The 27810-nt window shown below is 44.8% G+C and overlaps 1 protein-coding gene across 20 annotated transcripts in view; it reads left to right on the top strand.

Moving 5' to 3' along the window:
* Positions 1 to 26805, top strand: part of caska (calcium/calmodulin-dependent serine protein kinase a) — a 96251-nt gene extending 69446 nt beyond the window's left edge. For 4 of the 20 annotated variants that reach the window (XM_056433872.1, XM_056433853.1, XM_056433994.1 and 1 more), the window contains 18 exons: positions 3392 to 3469; positions 7571 to 7618; positions 8909 to 8989; positions 13166 to 13354; positions 13453 to 13531; positions 14338 to 14423; positions 14576 to 14644; positions 16163 to 16231; positions 16877 to 16912; positions 19044 to 19085; positions 20172 to 20368; positions 20474 to 20589; positions 23091 to 23171; positions 23267 to 23347; positions 23440 to 23642; positions 23714 to 23797; positions 24536 to 24562; positions 25315 to 26805. In XM_056433872.1, coding sequence (XP_056289847.1) covers positions 3392 to 3469; positions 7571 to 7618; positions 8909 to 8989; positions 13166 to 13354; positions 13453 to 13531; positions 14338 to 14423; positions 14576 to 14644; positions 16163 to 16231; positions 16877 to 16912; positions 19044 to 19085; positions 20172 to 20368; positions 20474 to 20589; positions 23091 to 23171; positions 23267 to 23347; positions 23440 to 23642; positions 23714 to 23797; positions 24536 to 24562; positions 25315 to 25491 — 1743 coding nt within the window. In that variant the 3' untranslated portion in view covers positions 25492 to 26805. The remainder of the gene's footprint in view (positions 1 to 3391; positions 3470 to 7570; positions 7619 to 8908; positions 8990 to 13165; positions 13355 to 13452; positions 13532 to 14337; positions 14424 to 14575; positions 14645 to 16162; positions 16232 to 16876; positions 16913 to 19043; positions 19086 to 20171; positions 20369 to 20473; positions 20590 to 23090; positions 23172 to 23266; positions 23348 to 23439; positions 23643 to 23713; positions 23798 to 24535; positions 24563 to 25314) is intronic. The other 16 variants (XM_056433924.1, XM_056433916.1, XM_056433908.1 and 13 more) reach the window with 13 other exon arrangements.
* The last annotated feature ends 1005 nt before the right edge of the window (positions 26806 to 27810 follow it).

The raw sequence follows: 27810 nt of genomic DNA, 5'->3' as shown, positions 1-27810 counted from the left end.
ATTGAGGAAAGGGGATTGCTGAGGAGAGAGGTGTGTGTGTGTGGGATGTTTTAAAGGGTATCCCAGTTGCTGGAGGCTGAATAGGTTGAACTTGGGTTGCAGGAGACGTGTGTGTGTGCATGTGTGTGTGTGTGTGTGTGTGGTGTCAGTGGGAGCCTGGGGCTGCAGATGTCTCCTTTTCAGCCTTAGTTTCACACCCCTGCCCAAGTGTGAGAGGAGGGGGAGCCCGGGGAGGACAGAAGAGTGCAGTGATGGAACAATGGCTTCTATTGTCGGGCCTTTTTCGTTCCTTTCACAACAAGCACAGCCTCCATCACTATCTGTGCAGCTGAAAGTATCCTCCACTCCGCTGACGTCGGAATCCTGTAGACACTGAGCAGACGGAGGAGGATCCCGGTTTAAATAACTAGTTTCTGACAAAAAACACTTTACCGTCTCCTGGGTGAGTGTGTTTTAGTATTTTTCCTTCCTGCTTTTCCTTCCGAGTGTTTTGTTAAGAGATGCCTCAAGCTAATTTAAAGTCAGCAGCCCGATATCCCCGTGTGTGTTTTTGGCGTTTGACGTGTATAATGAGGCACTTTAGTTCAGTGGATTTCTCAGTTTTTTCCCCGTGCGCCGAGTTTTCGAAGCTCTTCAGGCTTCTAGTGAAGGCGGGGTCATAGGTGGCCCTCAAGGCAATGTCTGCCTCTACGTGTCACTAACAGCAAGTTCATGTTGTTTTAAAATATGAGCCGCTTGTCGGCACATATTAGATACATATAGAAGCAGCCACAAAGGCGTGCCGCAATCATGCTTGTGCCCGTCAACATGTTTTAAACGTTGTAATCTGCCCACTCGACACTTTTCCAGCCTGTAAATATCGACGTGTGTTTTTCACAGTTAGTTCCGTCGTGCGCTGCAGAATCTCGGGGCATTCAGTTTTCCAGTTTAAAACCCCTCAGAGGTCAACGCCACTTTGTTTGGCGATCGGCGAAAGGCAGAACGATGTTGACGGCTCTCCCCTGGAAAGAACCGGAGCTCGGCTGTCTTTGGTTTATTACGGAGGTCTTTTAAGGATTTCCTGAGGAGTGTCATGTTTGTTTTTCTGAGACAGTTTGTTCATAAAGTGGGGAGGGGGATGCAGAGGCACACGTCACTCCCATAAGGACCTTTTTTTTTTTAATTCTCGCAGCAGAGAGACGCATCATCCTCCCTCCGAACAGAAACACACACACACACAAACACACATTTTCATTCGCACAGGAACCCACTAGCCTTTTAATTTTCCAGCCCTCCCTCTGTCTGATGGACGGGCCGTTGGAGAACCACACAAATGGATCACTTTGCAGAAATAAACCAGATGTGTTTTACTGCGTTGCATTAGCTTGATGGTTTCAAGGAGTCGTTTTCCACTGTAATGGAAACCACACCGGCTTCCCGTTAAAACCTTTCTTCAAAATAACATCAACAACCCAGATCTAGTTTCTAGACACTTTTTTTTATTGGAAAATCGTCACACGGAACAACGACATCATTGCCAAACTTTCTATATTCGGGTCCGCAGGTTTTCATGCAGCAGGGATTTTTCACATTTATTAACCAGCTTAGTCAAAGGATCGAGCGGAAAGAAGGTTGATTATATTTTAATGAATGAGGGAGCCATGTTCTTTATTTCCATCTCATTCGTCTCTGATGATTTCCAGCCACTTATTTATTGATCTTGTGTATTAATAAAACCTGTTGAATGCACACAGTCCATACAGTGTGAGTGCATTTCAAAACACACCAATGTAAAGTCATAAAAGGCTCCTTCACTTATTATTCCCAAATCTTTCTGGCAAGTGGACCTGCCTCCGGACAAGTGGGTATGTTTGGGAGCGATCACTTTTTCTTTTACATCCAGACAATCCAATATGTCAGGCAGCGATTAGCCGGCTGTGATGAGGTGAGAAAATAGGCAACATCTGAACTTCCCTTTTGTCTCGTTTTTCGCACGCCGACTTCCTGCAATCCAACCGAATGCAACGCCACAAACCTCTTCCTAGGAGAGGCTTTTGGAAAAGTGCGCACAATTTTTTGTCCACGTGTCTGAGTCGCTATAAGCGGGATTCTTCCTCGCATTGAATCCGTTTTGTTGAATTCAATTCATCATAAAGGATGTTTCGTCCCGGTTCATGCTGTTGGTTGTGTCCATCGCGTCGCCCAGTGATGGACACATCACGTGTCCAGGGTTGCAGCTGCTGTTGTTGTGAGAGGAGGCGACACAAGGCCGTAGCGTCGGGTACAAACGGCCTGCTTGTCCGCGACTGCCTCTGCTGGCGTGGCGTTCTGTACGGCGGGTTACGTAACTACCGCTCGTCAAACATCACGCGGATGCGTCTGTGAAGATGGTGACGGATGCTTTAGATGCCACCTTCTGCTTTGATTGGAGCACACAGCTGCTGGTTTTGTTCAGACTGTGCATCAGGGACCACTTTGACTACGAAGATCAGAATCTCTTCAACACACCCACGCTGCTCGTCTCTGGCGAGGCCTCTGCACTCCGCTCTAGTCAGCACGCTTTATTAGTCAGCTGGGAGTTTTATAAACGGAGCTCCCGGGTCTGTCGCCCTTCACTCGGAGAGATGAGAAAGCAGTTCCTTCTTAACGGCTTGATGTCGAGAGCAAAACTGAAAAATAAAAGTGGTATTGAGTCTCTGAAGTCAAACTAAACCAAATAATGAGAGACAGAGCTGAGGATAACAGGGGCGAATAAGAGTAAATGCTTTGTTTTTAACCAATTTCACTTGAGAAATAGCAAACCTTTAACCAGAATATGTCTCCATACGGCTGTGGTTCCTGCCACATGACACGGTTCACAGTAAACAAGGTCCTCTAAACTTCTTTTGATCCGAATGAGGGGATCTCATATGAATCAGCTTAGTTGCGTATTGTCTTCAAGGAAAAAAGCAAACTGTTTACCAATTTGTTTATTATAACCACATTTTAACACCATATTTCCAAATTGTTTGCAAAAATACGAGTAACTTTGTTAGCCTCCCAAAAAATGATTATCTTTAAAATGTACCTTTTCACAAATAATAGCATAAAGATAGCTTTGCTATATTATTCACTCTGATAATTTTGGTTGATGGGTCTCTATTCTTACCTGATTGTTTAATCTTTTATTATTTATTTTTGTCATACAGCTAAAAAGCATTGTCAAAAAAAAGGTTTATATTTACAAAAGGTTTATCTCTGTGCTTCATTGTCGTCTTTGATGACTTTACAGCACATCATTGTGACATTGATCAGTCGGCCGTTAACGAGGCGTCGTTGATCACGTTGACCACGCTGACCTCGCTGCGTCGGCCCGCCCGCCGTCTGACCGTCCGGCTGATTGACCGACTGACCTTCTTATCTTTTGTTTCAGCTCTACGATAAGATCAACACCAAGTCGTCCCCGCAGATCAGAAACCCCCCCAGTGATGCCGTGCAGAGAGCCAAAGAGGTGAACCAACACACACACGTTCCCACACCCCCCCCCCCCCCTGTCGTCGTCTTCTGAAGAAGGGAGTGTGTGACTTTCAATCCGCTGTGAAGGTGACGGGACTCGCTCGTCGCCCGGCTTTTCCTCTCTAAGCTCACACTTCTGCATTAATCCCTGCGGCCTCTCGCTCACTAAAGCTCTAACTCATCACCTCTGTGGATCCTTCTGGCTCACCTGCTCTGCTCACGCCGAGATGCTGCTCTCATTGTGATGGGGGGGAGGGGGTCTTTGTCCCGGGTGGGAAATGCTTCCACTCTGGTGTCATTCTTGAGAGGTAATCTTTATTTAAATATGTCTTGAAAAATGATTGTCACAATCGGAGACGTCTCGAGAAGCGGGGCTGTGTGGGGCCCGATGTCTGAATGTCGCGTGTCGTATGTGATGACTGGAACGCTCCCGACAGCGTCCATCTCTAGAGGACAGAGGACACTCGTCGCTCTTCGTTGAAGTGCGGTTGATATTTGATCAATGTGAGGCCGAGCGCTGACGAGAAAACCTCATTTATGTGAAGCAAGGGTATAAAAAAAGGGTAATTTATGCCGTGATCGAGTTTTACGACGCTGCGACCCACGAGAGCGGTTCAATAAGTCATTTTACAATTTTAAAGTTGATGGGAGACGCCGGTGAAAACTAGTTTGGTTTCTGAAATATTGATCTTAAAGGAGGTTTGAACTTGCACGTCTGCGTCAGGTTTCACTCGTTGACAGCAGCGGATTCTCTTTGTGACGTGGAGGGATGATGTCACGGTCCACCGTTCATCTCCTCTGATCCACTGTGATGGTGACTCGCAGCATGCAGACGGTTTGATAGATGTTTGATTCTGTGAGGGACTCGATTAGGATCCGATTATTGATCGTGCTTCAAGTCGTCTTCACGAATGACGATCTCCACTGGCTGAAGACGCTCGGGGGGGAAACACAAGCAGCTCAAACTGACCTGCCACAGTTCCTGCTGTCTCCAAGTAGCTTCTTCAAAGCCTTCATGGTTCCATGCGATTTGTTCTCTTGTGACTGGAGCATATTTGCCTATTTTTGTTTCCATGTTTTAAATTACAAATTAGTAAAGCAGTCTAATGAATGTAGTGGAGTAAAAAGTCCAAATTTTTCCTGACACTTTAAGAATTTTTTTTTTTTTTTGAGAGCAGCCCTTCATATCACACAGGGGCAGCGCGCCTTCACTTGATTCTCCATCGCACCTTCATGCTTTAAATCCTTCGCCTTTGATTGGCCGTCTAAAACGCGGACAGGCTTAAAATGAAGCGTGATACGGAGCTGCAAAGGACTGCGGCTCCACACACACACACACACACACTGGGTGTCATGATATTATTGATGAAATTGGTTTGCTACTAGCTTATGTAAGCACACTTCATATTGAGTTTCACAGGAAATAAAGATGATTGGATTTTGATTACTTTTTTAAATTTAAATAGTCTTATTTTTATATTTCCTTCCGCACTTAACCCTCCTGTTACCTTAGGGTCAATTTGACCCCATTCAATGTTTAATGTCGGTGTTCTTTCGGGTCAATTTGACCCCAGCTGTTTTTCACTGTGTCAATCATATAATAAATATCAACTTTTTTATATATTTAAAGGGCTATTTAGGTAGTCAACAAACAAACATAAAGTACCTCACACTTAAACTTGGAAAACAATATTAATTCTAATAATTTTCTGGAGGTTTTAATTGCTGGGGTCAAATTGACCACGAGGGTAAAATATGTCAGTAAATATAAAGGCAACAGGAGGGTTAAACATTGAATGGGGTCAAATTGACCCTAAGGCAACAGGAGGGTTGAGATGATTAAAAAGGCATTGTTCATTTGATGTCGTTGAAGTGAAACTCGACACAAACACAAGGACAACCTTCGTTTGCAGCTACACTCGAGTTAGATTGACTCCACACAAAGAAAAGGGGTGAGATTGAATTATTAAATCATTAATGTTGAGTTATTGAGTCCTTCTGGAAGCTTCCTCTCAAACCTCGGTGACCTCTTGAGGTTTATTTGTTCATGATCCGACTCCCTGTGGCTCATTGTCCGCCCACTGGCCTGTAAAACACAGAGCTGGTTTAATGAAAAAAAAACTTGCTCATTAGAGATGCTGCTGGATGTAACGCACACACACACACACACTCACACACTCACACGTCAAGTGTGTTTGTTGGCTCTTAGTGTGGTTTCGGCCTTCTTTACAGAGAGTTGCATTATGGTCCCCGGGGTCTGACCCCCCCGGGCTCTGATGAATTCACATTCACGCCGTTGGTTTGGGTTGATGTGTTAACCTCTCCGCGTACTCTTAACACGGGTGCAGGCTGGAGCTGGCACTTTTAACAAGGAGTGTGTGAAAGAAGTGTGTGTGAGGGAGAAAGCTGTGTGTGATCGTGTGTTTACGTTGTGTGCTTTTGTTGAGGGGAGCAATTAAAAAAATAAAATAAAAAATAAAAAGTCTGAAGAGCGAGGGAGTGGGCGAGGGCTGGCGTCTGAAATCCCAGCGCTGTAAAGACGGAGAAAGCCATTTAGGGCAGCGCAGCTCTCTTTTATGTGGCTTTGGTTCATGTCAAAGAGACCTGGCTAATTAACGCAGCTCTGGTGCACCGTGTCCGAAAAAAGTCCACGTCTGCTTCTGGAGTCTGGTTCACATTTTCCTACTTAAACCGGTGGAGATGGATCAAGAGTTGTAGATGGAGCCGCAGCAACACTTCTAGTGAGGGAGTGACGGGCTCTTCTTTTTTTTTTTATAATCTCGTGCGTCTTTTATTAGGCGACTGGTTGTCTCTACAAAGAGTCTGACGAACACGCTAAACTCAGCTCACGAACCAAACTCTCAGTGTTTTTCAAGCATTTTAGAGTCGACGGTTGGAGAAGATGCATGCTTGTTTTCATGCGCTGGAATAAAGTGGCGTTCTATACGTAGGAAAGTCCGCTTCAGGATTTAGGAGAGCTCAGGTCGGTCTTCGCCGCAGACGAGGAATCGACCCCGTGTCCAAGCTGCAGACGCTTCCTTCTGTTTTCTAATTTACTGGCCAAAGGAAACGCAACAGCAAAGGTTTTTCTCTGAGCAGCACAGTAAGGTGTTTTATATGAACATTGAAAGTCGGGGTCCCTGTTGTTCCTCTCATTCCACTGCAGCTCAGCATGGAAACGCACAAAGGGAATTTTGTGGAAAGTCTGATGTGAATTTCCATAAAAAGTTTTATTTCTTTGCATCTCGGGGGTAGAAATTATTCCATTAAACTTAGCGTGTCCACGTGGGCGCCCGATTATTGTTCTAAGACGGACGGACTTGAAACATTGTGAACAAATCCTTTTTAATGCTCCCAATTCTACATTTATTATCAGCCGGTTGGGTCTATTTATTTTATTTATGCTGAATGACTTATTTCCAAGAAGCGGATGATTCAAAGTGGCGCCAGCGTGTGATTCATTGTGGAACACCTCTCAGGTGTGAGTATTGTTTACACTCTGATGCAGGTGGAATCCTGACTTTCTTATTTTGAGTCCAAGTTCACTTTTAGCAGACGGAGGTCTGCCGATGCCGAGAGCCACTTGCCCAGGACTGCTTCAAGACGGCTTCACCTCAAATTAACTCATCCTTTAATCTCGGTTGTGCCTTCAAGATGCCCCCCCCCCCTTCCTCCTCCTCCTCCTCTGCTTTACTTCTGTCTCTACTGATTCACTCTGGCTGACACTGAAGTGCTTTGGACCAATCACACTGCAGCTTCCAGTGGACTCTCGTGGGTTTGCGGCCCGGCCGAGCGGCGATAAGGGGCCTTAAACTTCAACAAAGCTTTCCTCTTTCTGCTCTCACGCTCCTCTTCGCCTCCAAACTTATCAGCCCAACAAGTTCTGTTGGCGTGAGCGCTGATCTTCCTTGCGAGTGGAGTTAACTGCTTTGGCTGAAGATACTAATCTCACAAACTCTGAGCCCATTCAAACTGGCTGGCTTTGATGAAAGGCCGGGGTGGAGCCTCCCTTTCCCCTGACCTCTGTCATCACGTGTGAGCTCTCTGAGCGCCACGAGCTGCAGCTTGTAACCTTATTCCTCTTCCTCCACTAAAGAGTTCCTCCCAAGACGAAGCAAGTGGCGCTTTGAAACACCTGGAATATGTAAGCCCTCTACACGCCGCCGTGTTCACGGTACTAACGAGCAGAGCAGGAGGCGGTTTGGACCGAGGGGGAGAGGACGCGTGACCGATGCCTGTGAAGGTCACGGCTGTGGAGCAGCTGCTGCCTGGTGTTGCTCCAAGAGGAGCATTTGTTATACCATTCAAACAACACATTTATTTACAAAGAGAAACAGCAATACTAACAACAAACACAATGGTCTCCGTCATTTTATCTCCTCTGGGATCCAAAATAATCAATTAAGCACAAATTAAAGCAGAATGAATACACGTGACCCTCAATATCATCTGTTGGAGAAAATAATATTAACTCTGAAAAATTCATCAGTCAAATTTATTCATTCCATTTATGGTGAATTCCTCTATTTATTCCAGAGAGACAGTAAGACACACACTGAGCCAGTAGATGATACATTCAGGCTTTAAACTTATTGCCTGGGAAAACAGACCTGAGATCTGTTCTGGTGGGGAGAAGTGATGTGTTGAGGCAGCTGCTAAAAGAGATAAATGTATGAAATTCACCAAAAAGAGGAAATGTAGTTCTCTTTTTGATAATATCTTCACAATAATTGACCGCGTCGATGTTTTATCGTGGGGCGAGCAGTGTGAGAATAAAGGAGCACAGACCTGGGGGTTGACTTTACTCTCATCTGACATCGAAACGGAATCAAACCTCTTTTTTTTGTATCATTAGTGTCGGTGCCACTTCCTCCACATGCGGTTTTAAAGGCAGACTGCTGTCCAGCTGAAATCACAGTTATTCTTAAGATTAAGAAAGTTTCAGTACCATGACGTGTGTTAATGGCTGATGGGATAAAACCTCTTTTGTCCTATCAGCATTCAGTATAAGATTGTAAGTCGACAATGCAGGTTTTAGGAGTACACACACACACACACACCCTGAGAGGCCTCACCTCTGCATACACCAGTCAGGCGCAACATAACTGGATCTGACTGTCAAGTCACGTCAAGGGCCAGGAGGCGGGGCTGAGTCTCGACCAGCTCCCCTGACTCCCTGAGTGGTGTCCAGGGGTGGAGTCACATTGGCTGTGGAGATGTTGGAGGCGGAGTCAAGGCCCTTGGGGGGGGAGAGGAGGTTGGGGGCGCTGTTTGAGGTTGTTGGGTCGCTCTCCATACGTCTGTCTGAGGTGCAGCAGGTACAGCGGGGTGCTGGGGGTGCGATTGTGTACGATTTGGAGGAAGAAGAACTTCTGCGTCTTAAAGACAAACTGTTGTGATACTTTTTTCCATCTCTCTCTCTCTACATCTTCAGGTACTGGAAGAGATCTCCTGCTACCCAGAGAACCACGAAGCTAAAGAACTCAGACGGATACTGACCCAGCCGCATTTCATGGTGAGTCAAAAGACAAAGAACTCACACGACCCGAGCGGTACCGCTCAGTCGGGTTCAGGAGGCCCCTCGACAAACGGCCTCCTGCACCTCTGCTGGAGAGACTGCAGGCCTCAGCAGCCAGCGGCTGTATTTTACAACCACTGCTCGGGTGTGAGTCACAGCCTTCCTTCTTCTACACCTTCATGTCCCTTACAGCTGTGACGTGGTCGCAGATGAATATTAATGTGACGAAACAGACAGTTATATCCCTTGAATGTGCCTCTTGAAAAGCGCCCACTGTGAACCCACTTAAAAAAACATAATGTCCCAGTAATGCTGCTGGAATGGCTGCGTGGGTTAGGCGGTCTTGTTCTGAGGGTCTGAGCCTTGAGGGTTAATCCAGACCAGGGAGAGTCGCTGTCGGCATCCGCCCGGCTAATCCAATCACATTAATGCGTCCGATTGATCAGCGGTCTGGTCGATATCACACGGACAGACCGACGGGAGAGCGCTGCTGCAGGGGAGACAAAGGAGAGAAAAGTGCATCAAAATGAAGTGATAAGGAGTGAGGAAAGGATCAGTGAAGGAGATAAATGGAAAGAGGGGGGGTGGGGGGCGGGCTGTGAGCGAGGACGGAGGGGAGCTGTGGATGGAGGTCAATAAGGCGTAGGCTGATGCGATGTGCTGTGTCGGGTCAGAGGCCCGGCTCACTCACAGCGCTACAAGAGCGTTAACCGACGGACGGAGGGAGGAAGAGAGGAAGAGAGGAAGAGAGGAAGAGAGGTCTGCATTCCAATGAGTTCAATTGAGAGCGAAGTGCAGACAAGGCTTCTTTTTTTTTCTTTTTTCTTATTACTTAGTTATTACGCTGGTTGCCTGGAAAACGAGAATCAGAGATGTTCCCGAGCCCGTTGGTTTGCCCAGGAAAATAGTTCCAGCGCCAAACTCCCCCTGAAAACCCAATTGAAATTGTTATGGATAAAAACATATCTCTATTTCAGCACGAGGTCTATTTTCTTAGCTATTTTGGTACTTTTGATCATATTAAATGATCTTCTTCGGCTGATGGACCGGAAATTGTGAATATTTAGATTTGAGGACTTCTCATCAAAACTGCTGAGAGTGCATTCTTGATCTCGAAGCGGCGTTCGACAATCTCACCACGGGACCAGCAGCACGTTGATAGGATTTAGAGGTTTCCCCCTTCTTCCCCCCTTCTTCCCCCTTCTTCCCTCCTTCTTCCCCTCTTCATGCTAAACTAAGATAATCTTCTGATTAACGTACACATCGTGACTTCGGTCTTCTCATCTAACTCTTGGAAAAAAAGCAAAGTAGTGTATTTGCTAACTTCTTTGAATTAACTATTTCTTTTAGGGTTAACTTCCGATTAAAGTTGTAAGATATTTAAAGTTAACTTCTGATTAAGGTTTAAAATATGTAAGGTTGACTTCAGATTAAGGTTTAAGATATTCAAGGTTAACTTCAGATTAAGGTGTAAGATATTTGAGGCTAACTGTAGGAAGGTGATAGCCGTGATCAGTGTTGTCCTCGTTCTTTAAGATCGTTTGAAACCTTCTGCAGTAATTTAAGTCACCTCACTGTTTTCTTCCTGTCCAGTGACCCTTTTAAGACCTTTAATTTTCTCTAACTGCATTACAAACGGGACCTGTAGGATTTGATGAGATTGAGGTCATCTCGTCTTTCTCGTGAACGCCTCATGAAGTCAACAGCCGTGATGAATTTTTAGTATTTACTTGTATAATTCAGCATCAGGTCATCTTTAAAGTCTCTCCCCTGTAACTCTCGCACTCGCTCATCTTTTATTTTCTTGTGCCGCTTTGCTTTTCCTCACACTCACTCATGCACACACTCGCGCAGCAGCAGGGGGGTGCATACCAAAGGCACCTGATGAAAAGGGGGGCTGATACCTGAAACTGCGGCACAGTCGCAGTGTAAATCTCCCCGGCTGCCCATGTACCTCGGTGTTATCCGCCATTGAGACAATATTTTTGGGGGGGTTCAGTTTTCCACACACTTTGAGTTAAATGTGGTATTCTGGCGCAGAGCGAGGTTGGTTTAAATGAGGCGGCACAAAGCGAGTCGTTGGCACCAGTGGTGGTGCGTCCATAGAGGGCGCTAGGGCGCCGCCCCTCTTAAAATTTTGAGATGAAAAAAAAAAGAAGAAGAAAAAATATATAATATATCCTGTCAAAAAACATTATATACCAAATATTTAAATAGCAAATAAACCGTGTTGACGCGCTAAATGTGTGTGGGAGACCGTCAGCCTGTCAACAACCACTTAAGTTAATGTGACATAAATAATATATCGCCACTCATCATCACGGAGAGAAGCCCCTCCCCATTTTCGGGGCGCCGGCCCAACGTGTGTGTACGGCAGCGAGCAAACATTTCACGGTCGTTTCGGCAAGGACGGCTTCTCATTGGAGGATGAAACGTGAATCTTGGGGCGCAAAAATTTGCGCCCTGGCCAATGACATCGTTTCTGTGACTGGACTATTTGGCAAATCAGAGACCGTATCGTTCCCTCAGCCAGAGAGCTCCACGGAGCGACGCGAGCAGGTTGCTAACGGAGCGGTCAGCTGGAGGCTCAGTGAGAAATGCGCTGTTTAGTTTCCCCTGTCTGTTGTTCCAAAGGGACTGAAACTCTCTGGACTACAAGGGGGTGAGGGATCTAAAGAGCTTCAGACAAGTGTAAAGCACGAATCTTGCCGCAGTTATCTAGCTAACAGCATGAAGCTAACTCGCTAACAGCATGAAGCTAACCCTGTTTGCAGAGCAGAGCAGCAGAAGGAGACCGAACTGGCATCGAAAACACAATGAAGAAGTTCTGAAAAACAGACACATTCCCTCAAGAATAATGAAACAGGCTGGTTACAGACATGATTGACTTTAACCAGAGAGTTATTGAGAAGTTTGACCACTTTAAAGAGAGGAGGCTACTTGTCTTTACAGTAGTGACTCTACTCTGTCCCCCAATGTAACATGTGATCTCTTTCTGACTATTCTGCTCTGAACCTCTTTCATGTGAGGGTGAAACTCTTTTATTTTGCAAACCTCTGAAACCCAGCCCAATGTTCCTTAAAGCTGCTCTGAACCTTTCATGCCCAAAGTCACAGTTTGTTGATAGTTGTTATTGGACAGTGTTGAGCACGGTGTTTTCTTGAAATAAAGCTTTGTTTTTACAATATTCTACTCAAAACCTCTTTTCTTCTCATTGTTGGGTGCGCCCCCCCCAAAAAAAATTTCACCAGCCGCCACTGGTTGGCACTTATGTCAAACTATATATTAAAGTGTTGCACTAAGAATAGACGTCTCAGAAAGTATCATACGCTGCTGTGTGGATGAGAGGCGCAGCAATGATTAAACCTGAATACATTATTGGATTAAATGCAAATCTTTCATTTGATTCAGTAATTTAATGAATGCCAGGATAATTTTTCTAGTTATTTAAAAGTTCTTCTTTATCCTTGTGATCATTTTTCTTCCAGTTTTCATTTCTCCGTGCACTTTAAACGTACGTTATCATTTTCTTGCAAGTTATGTCGACTAAGAGCCGCCTGGAAGAAAACATGAATACTGGCCATATGTACGTAGGTCTCTCTCAGTGAAACAAGTACTGATCTCTCTTGATGCGCTACATTCCTTTTTAATGTTCAAATATTTGCATTAAAGAAGACATAAGATAACGTTCTCCTTCAGCTGAATTCAATGCATTTTGGTTCTCCCGTGCAGCGGTGGCATGACATCCCCAAAAGGGAAGCCGAGTCACCTCCATCACCTGCTGATGGCTGTGATTTGATGTTCATTTTTCTCTGGGCGGTGCTCACATTTTAAATGTCAATATAGCCGTCGATCATGTAAATGTAATGTTTGAAGCCAACATCGGCATTGTGAATAATATTGGATTCATTCTGCAGCCATCTGGCCTTCTGATTCTACATTGTTATTATTGATCATAACTAAACACATCAGACGGTCTTTCATAGATTAATAGTCTGGATGTTGGATTACCGAAAAGAAAAGAAATTCTGAAAATGAAATGCCGTCTTCTTTTTCTGGTCTGGCATTATTCTGACAATCCTGGAGAACTTAGCTTCCATAGCTACTTTTCCTTAGATTTCTGACTCCATACTGTCGGCTCACTCATGACCGTGTTTGCGTGTGTGTCCTCAGGCTTTGCTGCAGGCCCACGACGTGGTGGCCCACGAGGTTTACAGTGACGAGGCGATGAGGGTGACCCCTCCGCCCACCTCGCCCTACCTGAACGGAGACTCCCCGGAGAGCAACAACGGGGACATGGACCTGGAGAACGTCACCAGGGTCCGCCTGGTGCAGTTCCAGAAGAACACAGACGAGCCGATGGTACACAGTGTGACGTGTTTCACTGCGCTCGCACTGAAGCTTTTTGTCATCACTGGAGCGGCCACTGGATCCACGTGTTTGTGCGTTACTTTGTGCAGGGTATCACGCTGAAGATGAACGAGTCAAACCACTGCATCGTTGCCAGGATAATGCACGGGGGGATGATCCACAGACAAGGTACTGACATTCATGCATATGCCACAGTTTTTAGAAATGGCTCACTACAGGCTGTATGCCTCAGGTTCCCTATTTACTTATATACATATATATTTATATATATATATATATATATAAATATACGGTATATTGATATACATATATAGATATATACAGTATATATATATTAATATTAATATATTGATATATATATAGATAGATATATTGATATAGATATAAATATATATTGATATTGATATATAAATATGTATATTGATATAGATAGATAGATATGTTGATATATATATATATTGATTGATATATATATATTTATATCTATATTAATATATAGATATAGATATATTGATATAGATATATATAACGGCACCATGTGGCTCGTCCGGCCACGAGACTTTAGTTTGCAGAAAATTTCATGTTATTTTCCAGATTTTTTTTTCCGCTCGTCTTCTAAACAGACCGTGCTAATTTTTTAGAAGGGAAACCTTCATCTTCACTTAAACGAGAGACCAAATCCAGCATGCTTAGTGTGCACATGCATCCATTTTTCCAGACATTTCAACAGCTGGCTCGTCTCTGCTCTTGTGGTTGAACGCAACACTCGCTCTTCTGTTGTGACGGCAGCGTCCTGGTAATTAATCCCCAGTTGATTTATCGCGTGGTAATTGGAAAGCCATTTCTATCACAAGAGGATTCTGCTCCTTTACTTACAGTTGCGACAGGAGAATAAGAGCAACGGAGGCAAATGAAAATCAAAACGAGGGTCTTTAACGAGGAGAAAAGGTTTGATTCCCACTTTTGTCTTTCAGGAACGCTGCATATCGGAGACGAGATCCGTGAGATCAACAGCATCAGCGTGGCCAACCAGACGGTGGAGCAGCTGCAGAAGATGCTGGTGAGTGTGCGTGTGCATACGTTTAGGACCAAGTGTTAGTTAATGCTGCAATGTTTCTCTAATGTGTAAATCAGCAAAATGTCACACGCTCAATCCAATATCAGAATAAACTGTGTGTGTGTGTGTGTGTGTGTCTGTGTCTGTGTCCACAGAGGGATATGCGAGGAAGCATCACCTTTAAAATAGTCCCAAGTTACCGGACACAGGGCTCCCCGTGTGAGGTAACATCTCCTCCTCTTCCTCTGCTGCTGCCCCTCTTTTCTGCTGGTTGTGAGCTCCTGGTCTGGTTACTAACTGCTAGCCTGATTACCGAGTGTGTGTGTGTGTGTGTGTGTGTGTGTGTGTGTGTAACCCCAGTTTGTTTTGTGTAAGGTGTGTGTGGGTGTTTTTTGCTGTGTTTTGCATTTACAGCACACCAATTTCACAACCAAGATACCGGAACCCCCCCCCCCTCCTCCCCTCCCAACCCAGGAATAAGCCACACCTCTCTGTACAATACCGCCATGTATATACTTTACAGGGGTGGACAAAATAACAGAAACACCATACAATTAATCATCTGTGCAGTAAATACAACTCTACGAAAGCTCAACATGTTTGGCTTCGGTTAAGACGGGTGACGAGGATCTTACATTTCGAGCTTTAGGATATGTAGAGATTATATTTACATGTAAGTGTTTGGTACTGTTATTTAGTGTGTGTGTCCCCCCCCCCCCCACACACACACTTCCGAAACATTCGGTCCTGAACACATGGATGGACATCGACGACCAAAAGACATAGATATAAAGGAGTGTTAAGCTTTGCAGCCCCTCGTTGTGGGCTCTGGTTCGGGTACCAGGCCTTCACCAGTGGGTATGAGAGGCATTTCGGGATAGAAGGGAATTTACTGATGTAATTTGAGACCAGTTCTTGTGAAACCTAGCATGTAACTAGTTAAATTCTTTTAAAAAGGATTTAAAAAGGAATTTGGAAACCAGTTCCAAGATTCTAAAATCGGAGTGACATGGTTATTGTGGTGTTCTTTATTTAGGCTTAAACTCAGTGACGGCTCGGCCACAACACAACTTTTATTTTGGAAAGGCATCCATGCAAACCGCAGCTCATGCCCTTTCTAGCTGAAGACCGAGAAAGGACGTCCAAACACAACTCCGTTAAGAAAAAAACTTTACTTTTCTTTCCACCAGCAAAAGGAATTGTAAATATTAATTCATACACACGTCATTTATAATGTTATGTTTCATTTTTTTGTCTTTGTTTAGGAGCTCTCTTTGCTCAGAATCTATTCTCTGCTTTACTGATTTACATTCCAGAGAGCCTATCTAACTGTATGCAGAAACTTCATATTTCACTTGCCTTCTCATCTTTCAATTCACATTGAAGCTGAATAGTCGTCACATATGAGATTTATTGCTCCTAAATCATTCTATAAAAACATTAAACATTTATTTAGTTATAATCTCAGCTCTTTTGGTCCTCCGGCACACTCCGGCTGCTCTGTGAACACACGATGACCTCATGGTCTCTCAAATGAGAATCCAACGTTGGTATATCGCCCCCCTGTGGTGATGTGAGGACCTGCAGGCCGGAGGGCAGCTGATGACGTCGTCTCCCATGTCTGGTTGAAGCGGTTCGTGACGTCAGCGCTGTAGTGGGCCTCTGTTGTGTTCTACAGACGTCCACACAGGTTCATGAACGCGCGTGTGTGTGGCGCTGCTGACCCGTGTGTCTTATTTCAGAAAGAGTCCCCCAACACCTCCGGGCAGTCCCCTGCCAATGGCCACTCCAGCATTAACAGTTCTATCTTGGTAAGGACCCCCCCCCCCACCACCACCACCACCTCCCCCCACCCAGACAGACCCACAGTCGTTGCTCTCCCCGTGCGTCTCACGTGTCGCGTTCATGTCTGCGTCTCGCCGCCAGTCGACCCGTTTTTGTACCGGATTGTGTTCTTCGCCGTTTTTTATTTTGAGTCGTTGCCACGGTAGCAGAACGAGCGGTAGGCGGGGTCGTGCCGCAGATCTCCTGAGTCGATCCCGGGTCATTCAGCCCGTTCATCAGTTTGAGCCAAAAGGGCCCCCGACCCCCCCAACCCGAGTCCGATATCTCAGTTAGCAAATTGGTGTGCCTCATGAAGTGTGCTGCTGCGCCTCATCGCTGACGCAACGCGCCCGTGTGGTCACGGCGAGGCAGAGGACACGCCCTTAAACCCATTCCTCTTCCTCCAGACGCCGCTCTGCCTGTCTGCGCTTGCTTGTCGCTCAACAGCCAGACTGTCGCTTTAACACATGGGAATTACCCCGATCTCCTTTCCACTTTGCTCCGTCTTGTCTTTTTTTGATAAAAACGTTGCATTGCGGGTTCACGTGCATGTTCTCTAAACACGTTTGGGGGTTTAATGGTTGTTTCCTTCTTAACCGAGTCTTTCTGTCATCGACGGTTCACCTCCACAGGACCTGCCGTCCACCATTCAGCCCAAAGGTCGACAGGTGAATAAAAGCCACTCACTCTCTCTCACCTGTACTCTCTGTGTGCAACGCTTACATCCCTCCCCTTTTATACAGAAGTGTGTGTGCGTTTGTTTGTGTGTGTGTGTGTGTGCGTTTGTCACTTTCTCCCAAACCCTCTTTTCTGCTTTATAAAACTCATCAGTGTAATTTGCTAGATGGTTATTTTGTTTGGAGCGGCCGCTGACTGATCCCCAAGAGGTTCAGACTGCCTGTCATGATGGCCGCGGTCCGACCTCTTTTTAAACTATTAATGAAGAACTATGGGATTCTGGGCCCACTCCAAAATGCATTGAATTTCAAATATATAATTTGCACCAATATAGGCTGCAGCTGTTCAGCTGTCAGCAGCTCAGAGAGAGAGAGAGGGGGAGAAAGAGAGGGAGAGAAAAGAGCGAATACATCTGGATTCAAACGGCTTTGTTTTCACAGCATTTGGGGGAAATTAGATTTCATAGATTTAAGAGAGGAAAACAATCCGAGGGTTATTAATGCTTCAGTCTGAAGGAAGCCAGAGATCCTCACATCCTCAGGATCCTTCTCTCCTGTGCTCTTCGACACACAGACTTCTGAGGTTTAGTATTTGACTGTCGAGGTCTTCACAGGTCCAATATTTTGGGTGTAAAAAAACTTCCAGAACTCGGATATGCATACCAGTAAAAGAAAAGAGACCTGATCCAAAAGAAAGCCACAAGACCAGTTCACATCTTTTGGATCATCAGACCAGATCCAAATCAGGTTGATTTTAAATTGTGTGGTTTGTAAAATAGTGCAACATTCTACGGCTACACATCTTCAAATAGATAAGTTAAAAGACCTAAATATATTCACAATGATTTAAGACAGAATAGCAGCAACAACTCACATTTCAGAAGCTGCTACCAGACACCATTTGGCTTTTTGGTTACTTCAGAAATTATTACGACCATTTATTGATTGAAATATACCATTTATATTTCTTTAGTACTCGTGTACTAGACATACGGACACACTGACTGGATCCAGCCAGTTCTGCCGTGTCCGGTCTCTGTTCCCGAGAGAACCGATGAAGACCTCTACTCGTTATCTTTCTGACGGTCAAATCAAGCTACACACAACTCGACATGAGTGACAGCTCATGTGTCATCAGCCTGGCAGTGTAGCACTTCCCCACCGTCACTCGTGTGTGTGGTAATAATGGCACAGGCATTGTTGAGATCCCCCTAAGCACTGATCCACGGTCAGATACGACTCGACCTGAAATGTTTGCGTCGTTCCAACAATGCTCCGTGATGACCGCACCTCACCCCATCACAGTGTCGCAGGGCTCTCAAGTTTTGAAGACAGGCAAAAGTGACATTTCCATCAGCACCCCACCCCCGCAGAACGTCATTTTCGGATATCAGTCAGTCGCGCGCAATTCCAGGATGCTTTATTTTCATTGGTTGCTGGATTATTACCAGAACAGATACGGTTTTTTTTTTATGATTGGCTATGTGTGTGTGTTTTTTTTTTTTTTTGAGATGGATCTCAAAGCAGAACTCAACTCCAGGGGAGCTTTTGATTCCTCCGTATGAGGGCAGCGTGCTCATGTTGAGGCGCTGCGCACATTAAAAACATTAAATAGCCGAGAGTTTTTTTCAGCGTGAGAAATACGATGTGTGGCGGGAGTGCGTGACTTAAGACCGAAATGCGTGAGTCTCACGCTCAATGCGTGACACTTGAGAGCCCTGGTGTCGTGATCTGGTTCACCTTCCTGCCGCAGGCGGCATCAATGTCCACCTAGATAATCCAACATCGCCGGCCAAGAAATGATGTCACTCCTCTCCTTTGGCATCGAAGGGTCACAGCCGATCCTGCCAGCAGAGGGCAGCACAGTCCACAGGTCTCTCTGAATTTACCATCAAATGAAGTCCAATTTGACAATATGAAGCTCATAATTCATCAAAATGGCTACAAGGCTTCTTTTTATTTGCTCCCAAAGAGGTGCTGTACGCCGTTGTCCTGTCTCACCCCCCATCGACCCACCCGCGCCCCTCTCCCCTCCACCAACCCTGGCCTCCATCATACTGCTGTTTAGACATTGCATAGCCGTGTTGCTGCATGATGTGTGTGTGATGCTTTCAAATCCTAGATTGTATCCAGACCTCCAATCAAGGACAAAATGTCTGTTAAGGTAAGAGACAGCCTCTCGCTCCCACCCCCCCAACCCCCCCCAAAAACAATTTTAAAAATATTTGAAACTCTTGCACACACACACACACACGTGTCCCCAACGCGTCAGAATCGCAAATAATGCAGAATAATGACTTGTTTTTAACTAATGGACACATAAACAATGCCTGTGCCGTAATCACCAGTGTGCTGAGAGGCTCATTAACAGCCCAGCAGTGTCTGGCTTTATCTCAGTGGAGAAAGACCTTCATGGAAACCAGCCTCCAACCTGGCAACCAGAACACCGCCACCACCACAGCTCATTACTTCAGCTAGAGCTGCCATGATGTGCAAGAATACACCAATTCAATTCAATTCAGTTTATTTGTATAGCCCAATTTCACAAATTACAAATTTGTCTCGGAGTGCTTTACAATCTGTACACATAGACATCCCTGCCCCAGAACCTCACATCGGATCAGGAAAAACTCCCAAATAACCCTTCAGGGGGGAAAAAGGGAAGAAACCTTCAGGAGAGCAACAGAGGAGGATCCCTCTCCAGGATGGACAGATGCAATAGATGTAATGTGTACAGAAGGACAGATTTAGAGTTTAAATACATTCAATGAATATGACAGAGTGTATGAATAGTTCATAGTAGGCATATTCCACGATGGAGACCTCCACGATCCATCAGGCAGATGGAGGTAGAGAGGAGGAGTGGGCGGAGTCTCAACAGTGGGTGGAGTCTCAACAGGACAGTGGCGTAGTCAGGAGCAGGAATTCCACGACCCAGACCTCGATGATCCATCAGGCAGATAGGATCTATGCCGTCTCATAGGGTCCGATGACCCCATGAGACGTGAAGTCACAAGGACTCCGGGGAGAAAGCAGAGTTAGTAACGTGTGATTGAGAGATGAAAATTCATCCTTAAGGAGAGAAAGAAAAAAAAACTTTAAAAAAAACTTGATACTCCTGTCAAGTTGTTTCTTTCTTTCCCCTTCCCTAACTGGTTTCAGTTGACACACCACTGCCTGTTTGGGAAACCCTACGCGCCTCCAACCCGGGGTAGCTCGCTCTAATGACACCCGCGCCTCTTCTCCACAGATCTACGTCAGGGCTCAGTTTGAGTACGACCCCTCCAAAGACGAACTCATCCCCTGCAAGGAGGCCGGCATTCGCTTCCAGGTGGGCGACATCGTCCAGATCATCTCCAAGGACGACCACAACTGGTGGCAGGGCAAGCTGGAGAACACGAAAAACGCCACGGCCGGCCTCATCCCGTCGCCTGAGCTGCAGGAGTGGTGAGAGGGAAACACACACACACACACACACACACGCAAGACGAAGGTCTCAGAGAAATCCTTCTCCAATCCTTCAGCTGACACTGCTCGTGTGTGTTTTGATAGGCGGGTGGCGTGTATCGCCATGGAGAAGACGAAGCAGGAGCAGCAGGCCAGCTGCACCTGGTTTGGCAAGAAGAAGAAGCAGTACAAAGACAAGTATCTGGCAAAGCACAATGCAGGTACGCCATGCACACACACACACACATCTACGATCACGTGCATGTGCGCGTGCGTGCATTTTACTCCTCGTCTTTGAGTGCCAGACAGCATGCATGTCTGTCCGTCCGTGTGTCTGGAGGCGGAGCTTGTAGGTAACAGGAGGTCGTAGCCGCGCCTCGTCCAGCGGTCAATGTCGCCCAAATAGCACGGGGACGATTTTGGGAAATATGGGCAGCTCGTTGACGGCGGTTTTGAGCTCATAAATCCCTGGACTTTAAATACGAGGCCTGCATGAAGATTTTGTTTTGACGAGAACATTTTTGGGGGGTCTTTATAATGTTGCGGTAAATGCGCTGTGTGTTGTTTTAAGTGGGTATTATTATTATTATTATTATTATTATTATTAGTTTCAAACCAAATTAGTTTTATTTAAAGAACAGCAGACGAAAGACAAGGAAAGTGACATAAAGAAATACAAAAGGTTGATAAAGTGGATTTTGGACAGTGGTTTCCAACCTTCTTGGCGTATGATGAGCTCAAATGAACCAATATCACAGGTTATGGCTTTAAGAGTTCAGTTATGAGCGGGGGTGCAACGAATGATTATTTTTATGAGGGATTAATCTACCAATGTAGACCGCCTGGTCTACATGTCAGCAAATAAACTCAGAAGCAGAAGAGTATATTTTCAAAGTATTATTTTGAAGATCCCAGTTAGTGAACAACTGGAACGAGGTATTGAAGTGAGGGACTTCAGAAATAGTAATAATTACATTTTTAAAACGTGGCGTTGAGCCGTCGGCCTCTCCGGGGGGCGTCACACCTTCAGTGCGCTGATGTATGTGTGTGTGTGTGTGTGTGTGTGTGTGTGTGTGACTTTAATGAACAGCATGCGACTGGGAACATAATAGTTATGCAGTCATAAAGTATTGTTTTGGTCCGCTGCCGGCTTCCCATGTGTAATGGTAACGACTCTAGTAGAAACCTCAGGTCAGCGCTGTACAGGCTGGACACCTCCAAGAATATCATTTTACCACATAAACAAAAATAATCTGAAAGAATTGGAGAATTTTATAAAAACAATGTTATGACCCATTATCTGAGGTTTAATTTATGGCAAGAAATCCAGATTTTCCCTGTACACTTTTTTTATTCCCCTGAAACCTGACGGATCACAGTCTGTTGTAGGTGAATTTACCCCATAACAATAACAACAACAACAACAGTATACTGTTGTGTACTATTTCCATCCCCCAGCTGTTGTAACTTGCTGTGTGTAACATTTTTGAAATTCCTCTCCATCTCTCTCTCGCTTTCTCCTACTGAACGGCCTCTCTGCATGTAAGTAACAACCAGTGACGGCAAGCAACTCCCTCCTCTTTCCTGTAGATTACATCATCTGTCCCTGCCAGCGTTTGGTTTCTGTTGATTTGGTGGTAAAACAACAGAAGGCTGAGACGAAACTGAAACCGTGTATATTTTGTGCTGTGAGGTTCATCTTCTCCCATTTTCTTCCGTTAGCCGACCCAGAAGACAGGGGCGTAAATACAAATAGACCCTGGTGTTTACTCACAACGTAGCGTCTCCTTTCTTCCCTATTTTTAAAACTATTATTCCCGGCCGCTCTGCAGCCTCCTGCGGCACGAGCGCTACCGGCGGCTCGAGGGGATTGCATCTCACCCGTCAGCACCCTGAGGTGCGGCTCATGTTACCGAGGCTGGGAACATATTGTACAGTAAACAGCTGCGCTGGAGCACACGTGAGGCGCGGCCTGCAATTGCCTCATTTATTCTGGTCTGTGTTTTGTCGTGCAGAGAAATGCTCGTGACCTTCGCACCTGGCGTTAAATACAAAAATACTTCCACCTGTCGGTAAACTATGAAGACAGGCTGCATATATTTATTGTGATTTATTCAGAGGAAAAAGTGGCAGAGGTTTAACTTAACTACTATCGATTAATATTAGGAAATATCTAAATCAGGTAATAAATAAGTATCTATATTGAGCATTTTTCATCATTATTATATATATATAATTATATATATTATTATTATTATATATATATAATAATAAGTATTATTATTATATATCTAATAATAATTATTATTATTATATATACTGTATATATCATTTTTTATATAAATATATAACATTTAAATTGTTTGATAGGTCTGAGGCTTTTCAGATGTTCAGTTTAACCATCAAAGACAAAGGAAAGCTGGAAATATTCACATTTTATATGCAGCAGACATTTATTGTCACCCTCTTTTCCTCCAGTTTTGACAAGTTTGTGCTCCAACACTCAGAAATATATATCTGAGCGCGGCGTTTTTTATTTGTTTAATCGGAGTCTTCATCGCTTCACGGATCATCTCAGCTCTCCAGTTTTTTTTTAAAGTGACCTGACATCCTCCTCCTCCTCTTCACCGCATCGTCACCAGATGTGTTTCGGACTCGTGTTCCCCTCTCACTGCTTTGCTCCTCGTCCTCTGACCCCTCTCTCTCTCTCTCCCGCCGCCAGTGTTCGACCAACTAGATCTCGTCACGTACGAAGAGGTCGTGAAGCTTCCTGCGTTCAAGAGGAAAACATTAGTTTTGTTAGGTAAGTTCTGCCGAGTGCAGCAGCAGGACACGGGGACGCCCGTCTTCATCACGGACCTCACTGACTGTGTGTGTGTGTGTGTGTGTGTGTGTCAGGGGCCCATGGAGTGGGCAGAAGACACATCAAGAACACACTCATCACCAAACACCCCGACAGATTCGCCTACCCCATCCCACGTAAGACGCGCCGTCGAGGTCCTCCAGACACGCAGCGGTGTTGAGTGCCGGGGGGGGTTTGTAAACGCTCCGTGTCTCCCCGTGTCCCGCAGACACCACCAGACCTCCGAAGAAGGACGAGGAGAACGGGAAGAACTACTTCTTTGTCTCCCACGACCAGATGATGCAGGACATCAGCAACAACGAGTACCTGGAGTACGGCAGCCACGAGGACGCCATGTACGGCACGCGGCTGGAGACCATCCGGATGATCCACCAAGAGGGACACATAGCTATACTGGACGTTGAACCTCAGGTGTGTGTGAGTGCAAGTGTGTGTGTGTATGTTTCAGGACATTATGAATACTAACGCCTGTTCTCCACCAGGCCCTGAAGGTCCTGCGGACAGCCGAGTTTGCCCCGTACGTCGTCTTCATTGCTGCACCGACGATTACGCCGGGCATCAATGAGGTAGGATGACACACGCGTCTCTTCATTTTTCTTATACAATTCAGTTTATTTTGTATCGCCCAACATCACAAATTAAGATTTTTTTTTACAATCTGTACACAGACGACACATCTATGAGAAAATGACTGGACTTGATTCAGTCCCTCAGTAAATACGAGTTCATGGTCTCTCAGTCTTCTTCAATACTGAATGATGCTCATTTGGTCACTTATGGCCCTAATATAATGAGGTATAGGCCCATAAGGCTACTATAATGAGGTATAGGCCCATAAGGCTACTATAATGAGGTATAGGCCCATAAGGCTACTATAATGAGGTATAGGCCTATAAGGCTACTAATTATTAAGTCCCAACAAAATCTACGTTATCATAACTAATTGACTTCCCATTTCCAGGGTTTAGAGATGTATTATTTATGCAAAGTGTTTGTTTTATTCAACCAATGGTACCTTTTGATTCATTCATATTCTGTTGATCGACGAGTCACTTCACCTTAAATCTGTGTAACACGTTTAGATTAAAGCGATACGAGTTATTACCTCATCAGTTCACACCCCGTACGCGTCACTCAACGACACGGATGATGTCATTTGATTCCGTCTCGAACTCTGCGGAGTCGCCGTGTGAAGCCTCTCGTTCTGTCGGCGCTCGGCTCCTCGAGTGTTTCCTTTCCTCAGTCTCCTCTGCACTTGTTTCCTTTTGCATGCTGCATGCGTTTGTGTCTTTGGCTCCTCTCAGATGCCCAGGTGGTGTCGAACGCTGCCAGTAAGTAAAGCTGTGTGTGTGTGTGTGTGTGTGTGTGTGTGTGTGTGTGTGTGTGTGTGTGTGTGTGTGTGTGTGTGTGTGTGTGTGTGTGTGTGTGTGTGTGTGTGTGTGTGTGTGTGTGTGTGTGTGTGTGTGTGTGTGTGTGTGTGTGTGTGTGTGTGTGTGTGTGTGTGTGTGTGTGTGTGTCATATGCTTCTCATGGTTAGTGCCGTCTTCTGTGTTTTCCTGTTCGCTCCCTCCTCTGCTGAGTAAGGCACGCTGTGGTTCTGATAAATGTACTATTTATATATATATGTATTTATATATATATTTTTATATATATATTAAATCTAAAAGATTATGCAATAAGTGTCTGGTGATTTACAACGATAAACTACACAAGAAGTGCTCCGTCAATATTTCTCGCCAAATTGTGAGCGTTGGTGATAAAACAGATGCTTTACGTTGATGCTTTAATTATATATCTTTTTGGTCCAAACAAGAGTTTAAAAAAAAAAACAAATATACAGTTTGATTAACGAATCAATCATATCAGCTTTTTGTCCTTATTCACACATATTCTCGGTTGGGGGGAGAAATCAGAGGATTTCTGATCATCGTTCTGGATCGAGGGCCAACGGTTCCACCGCGTTCCCCGTCTGGAATAGCGCCGCCACACCGTGTGCACGACGGGCCTCACGGACTTCTCTTTCAGTCCTGTAAGTGCCCTTCATCACTCTCTCTAACACCCGGTGGTCCTCCTCTTCCTCCAGGACGAGTCGCTCCAGCGACTGCAGAAGGAGTCCGAGATCCTGCAGAAGACCTACGCCCACTACTTCGACCAGACCATCATCAACAACGAGATCGATGAGACCATCAGGCACCTGGAGGAGGCCATCGACCTGGTGTGCACCACCAGCCAGTGGGTCCCCGTGTCCTGGGTCTACTGACCCCCCCCCCCCCTCCCTCTCAGCAGCAACAACACGGCCAAACTCCCATCATTCCCTCTTTGAAGTAAGAATAAATAATGAACTTTAACAAAAACCAACGGGAACAGTCTCTCTACACTGCAATGGATGGACCCCCCCCCCCATTAAACCCAAATCCCCCTGGACGCTGCACAAACGACCTGCGGCCTTCTAGTTCACGACCTCGTCATAATGATGTATAAAAACAGAGTTTAAACAAAAGTGAATATTGTCATGTCTGTGCTCGCTAGGAGGCAACATTTTTGTCGATGTTTGTTTTAAAGAGACAGTACGGAGCCCCGTCCTCCCATCGCATTGCAGTCGTCGTCCAGGACCCTCTGCAGAAAGACGCTGTCGGGGTGTCCCGCGTCTCGGTGAGCAGGAAGTCAACGCACACGACGCCCTGCAATGTCCTCTCCCCTGGAGACCACGTCGCCAGCCCTCATTATTTATTCTGTCTCGTTCTTCCCGTCAGCCGTAGAGCTGCTTTCATTGTGTCACGGTCCAATTTAGCTTTTTGGTACGGTTCCATTATTATTCCACATTTCTACTTGCCTACCAGGTACTGTCTCTTCTAAATAAATCCATAAATGTTTTAGAGATTTGAACGAGGGTATCATGCATGTGGACATTTTCAAGCTTCCATGCTGTCGGTCAGTCGGTGTTTCCAGTGTCCCTCTGTAAACCTCCACGAAAGAAAAGAAGACAAATATGTTAACAAAAAAAACACATTCCAGCTGTTTGGAAAGACTGAAGTCAAGGGAAGCAGAGCAACGGTCAGCTGACTGGACACCGATGCACATCCCTTGCATTTCAGGTGACATTTCTAAACCAGATTTATCTAAAAAAAAAAAAGAAGAAAAAAATGATCGACCATGTAGTGAGATGTTTGTAAAAAGAAAAAAACTAATAAAAGTCTTTTTTTTTTCTTCTTTGATTTGTCATACCAAAAAAAAGGAACAGTTTCACCTTTTTATTCTTCATTTGCCACTTCAGACAATGTGATGTCCAAGAGTATTAATGTCTCAATTGAGTGAAAAAATTGTACGAGAGATGAAATCTTGATTTTTATTCTGCAACTGTGTAACCGTCTGCAAAGGAAGTGTACGCCACCCATCCTGCAAAGGAGACGACTTTGTGAGGGAGGAGGAGACGGCCTGTGGGTCGGATGACATGTATATGAATATGGCAGAGAAGTACAAACTGCCCCTTGTGTAAAGGACTCTGCAATGATACAAGTTCTTCAGTATGAACAGTTTTTTAAATATATTTCCTTTTATGTGTTGGAAAAGTGAACCTTGGAGTGGCTCTTCTTCTTTTCCACTGAACACGACAACTCGCTGAGTCCTGAGGGCCAGCCGGCGGCAGGAAGCACATCAAGAAAGTCAGTTACTGATACAGGGGGGATTCTGGGTAATTGCTAATAAACTAACAACTGTTAACGTTGGGGTTATATAAATACATTTATAAGATTTGAATTGCAACTTTTAATTACAATGTTGTGCAAAAACATTGGAATGAGTGAGTTATTATTAGATATCGGTTTACTGTGATAGAGCACAAAGAAAAACTAATAATTCACATTTGCAGTTCATTGGGGCTTTTTTTTCTGAAGATAAATATTGAAAAAAAATGTATAATTGTTCTGAATCTGAACACTTCATCCACTATTTTTATGAAGTGATTAAAATCAGGAAGTTTTACATGTATTATCTGATAGTCTAAACTCACAATGTTGCCTCATTAAACTGCAGAAATGAAGAATACTTCGAGATAAATATTCCCGGCTGTTATCGTGTCTATACATTCGCTAATATTTTGTGCAGAAACATATTTTATCTGAAAAGATTATTTTCATTAATTAATCTGCAAATTATAGCAAGAAGAAAACTAGGAAATGACATTTGAGAAACTAGAAACTTTTTTAAATATATTTTTCCTTGAAGAATAATTAACAAACTCATTCTTCAGATTTACTCATTTTAATCCCAAACAAAAGTAATTATGCTGAATACTAATTGGTCAGTAGGAAATAGAAATAGTTTTTGCCCACCATTGTGAAAATGAAATAATTGTGCATCTTTCAGTAAAAAGGTCGTGATACATATTTCAGGAGAACTCGGCGGACTTCTCAGGGAAGTTCTGCATTTAGTGATTTCAATGAGTCCCAGTGAGAGATTAGAATAAACACTGGTGACTGTTGCGTAATCCCACAGCAGTAACATCTGCACAAGAGCAGCAGTAGACTGAGGACAGCTGAGTTTTGTTTTGCTTTTTAAGGATGGATATTGTTACAATGTC

The sequence above is a fragment of the Pseudoliparis swirei genome, chromosome 2 (genome assembly GCF_029220125.1).
Source record: "Pseudoliparis swirei isolate HS2019 ecotype Mariana Trench chromosome 2, NWPU_hadal_v1, whole genome shotgun sequence".
Classification (NCBI taxonomy): Eukaryota; Metazoa; Chordata; class Actinopteri; order Perciformes; family Liparidae; genus Pseudoliparis; species Pseudoliparis swirei.
The sequence above is the reverse complement of the archived record's forward strand: the minus strand, read 5'-3'. Positions and strand labels throughout refer to the sequence as shown.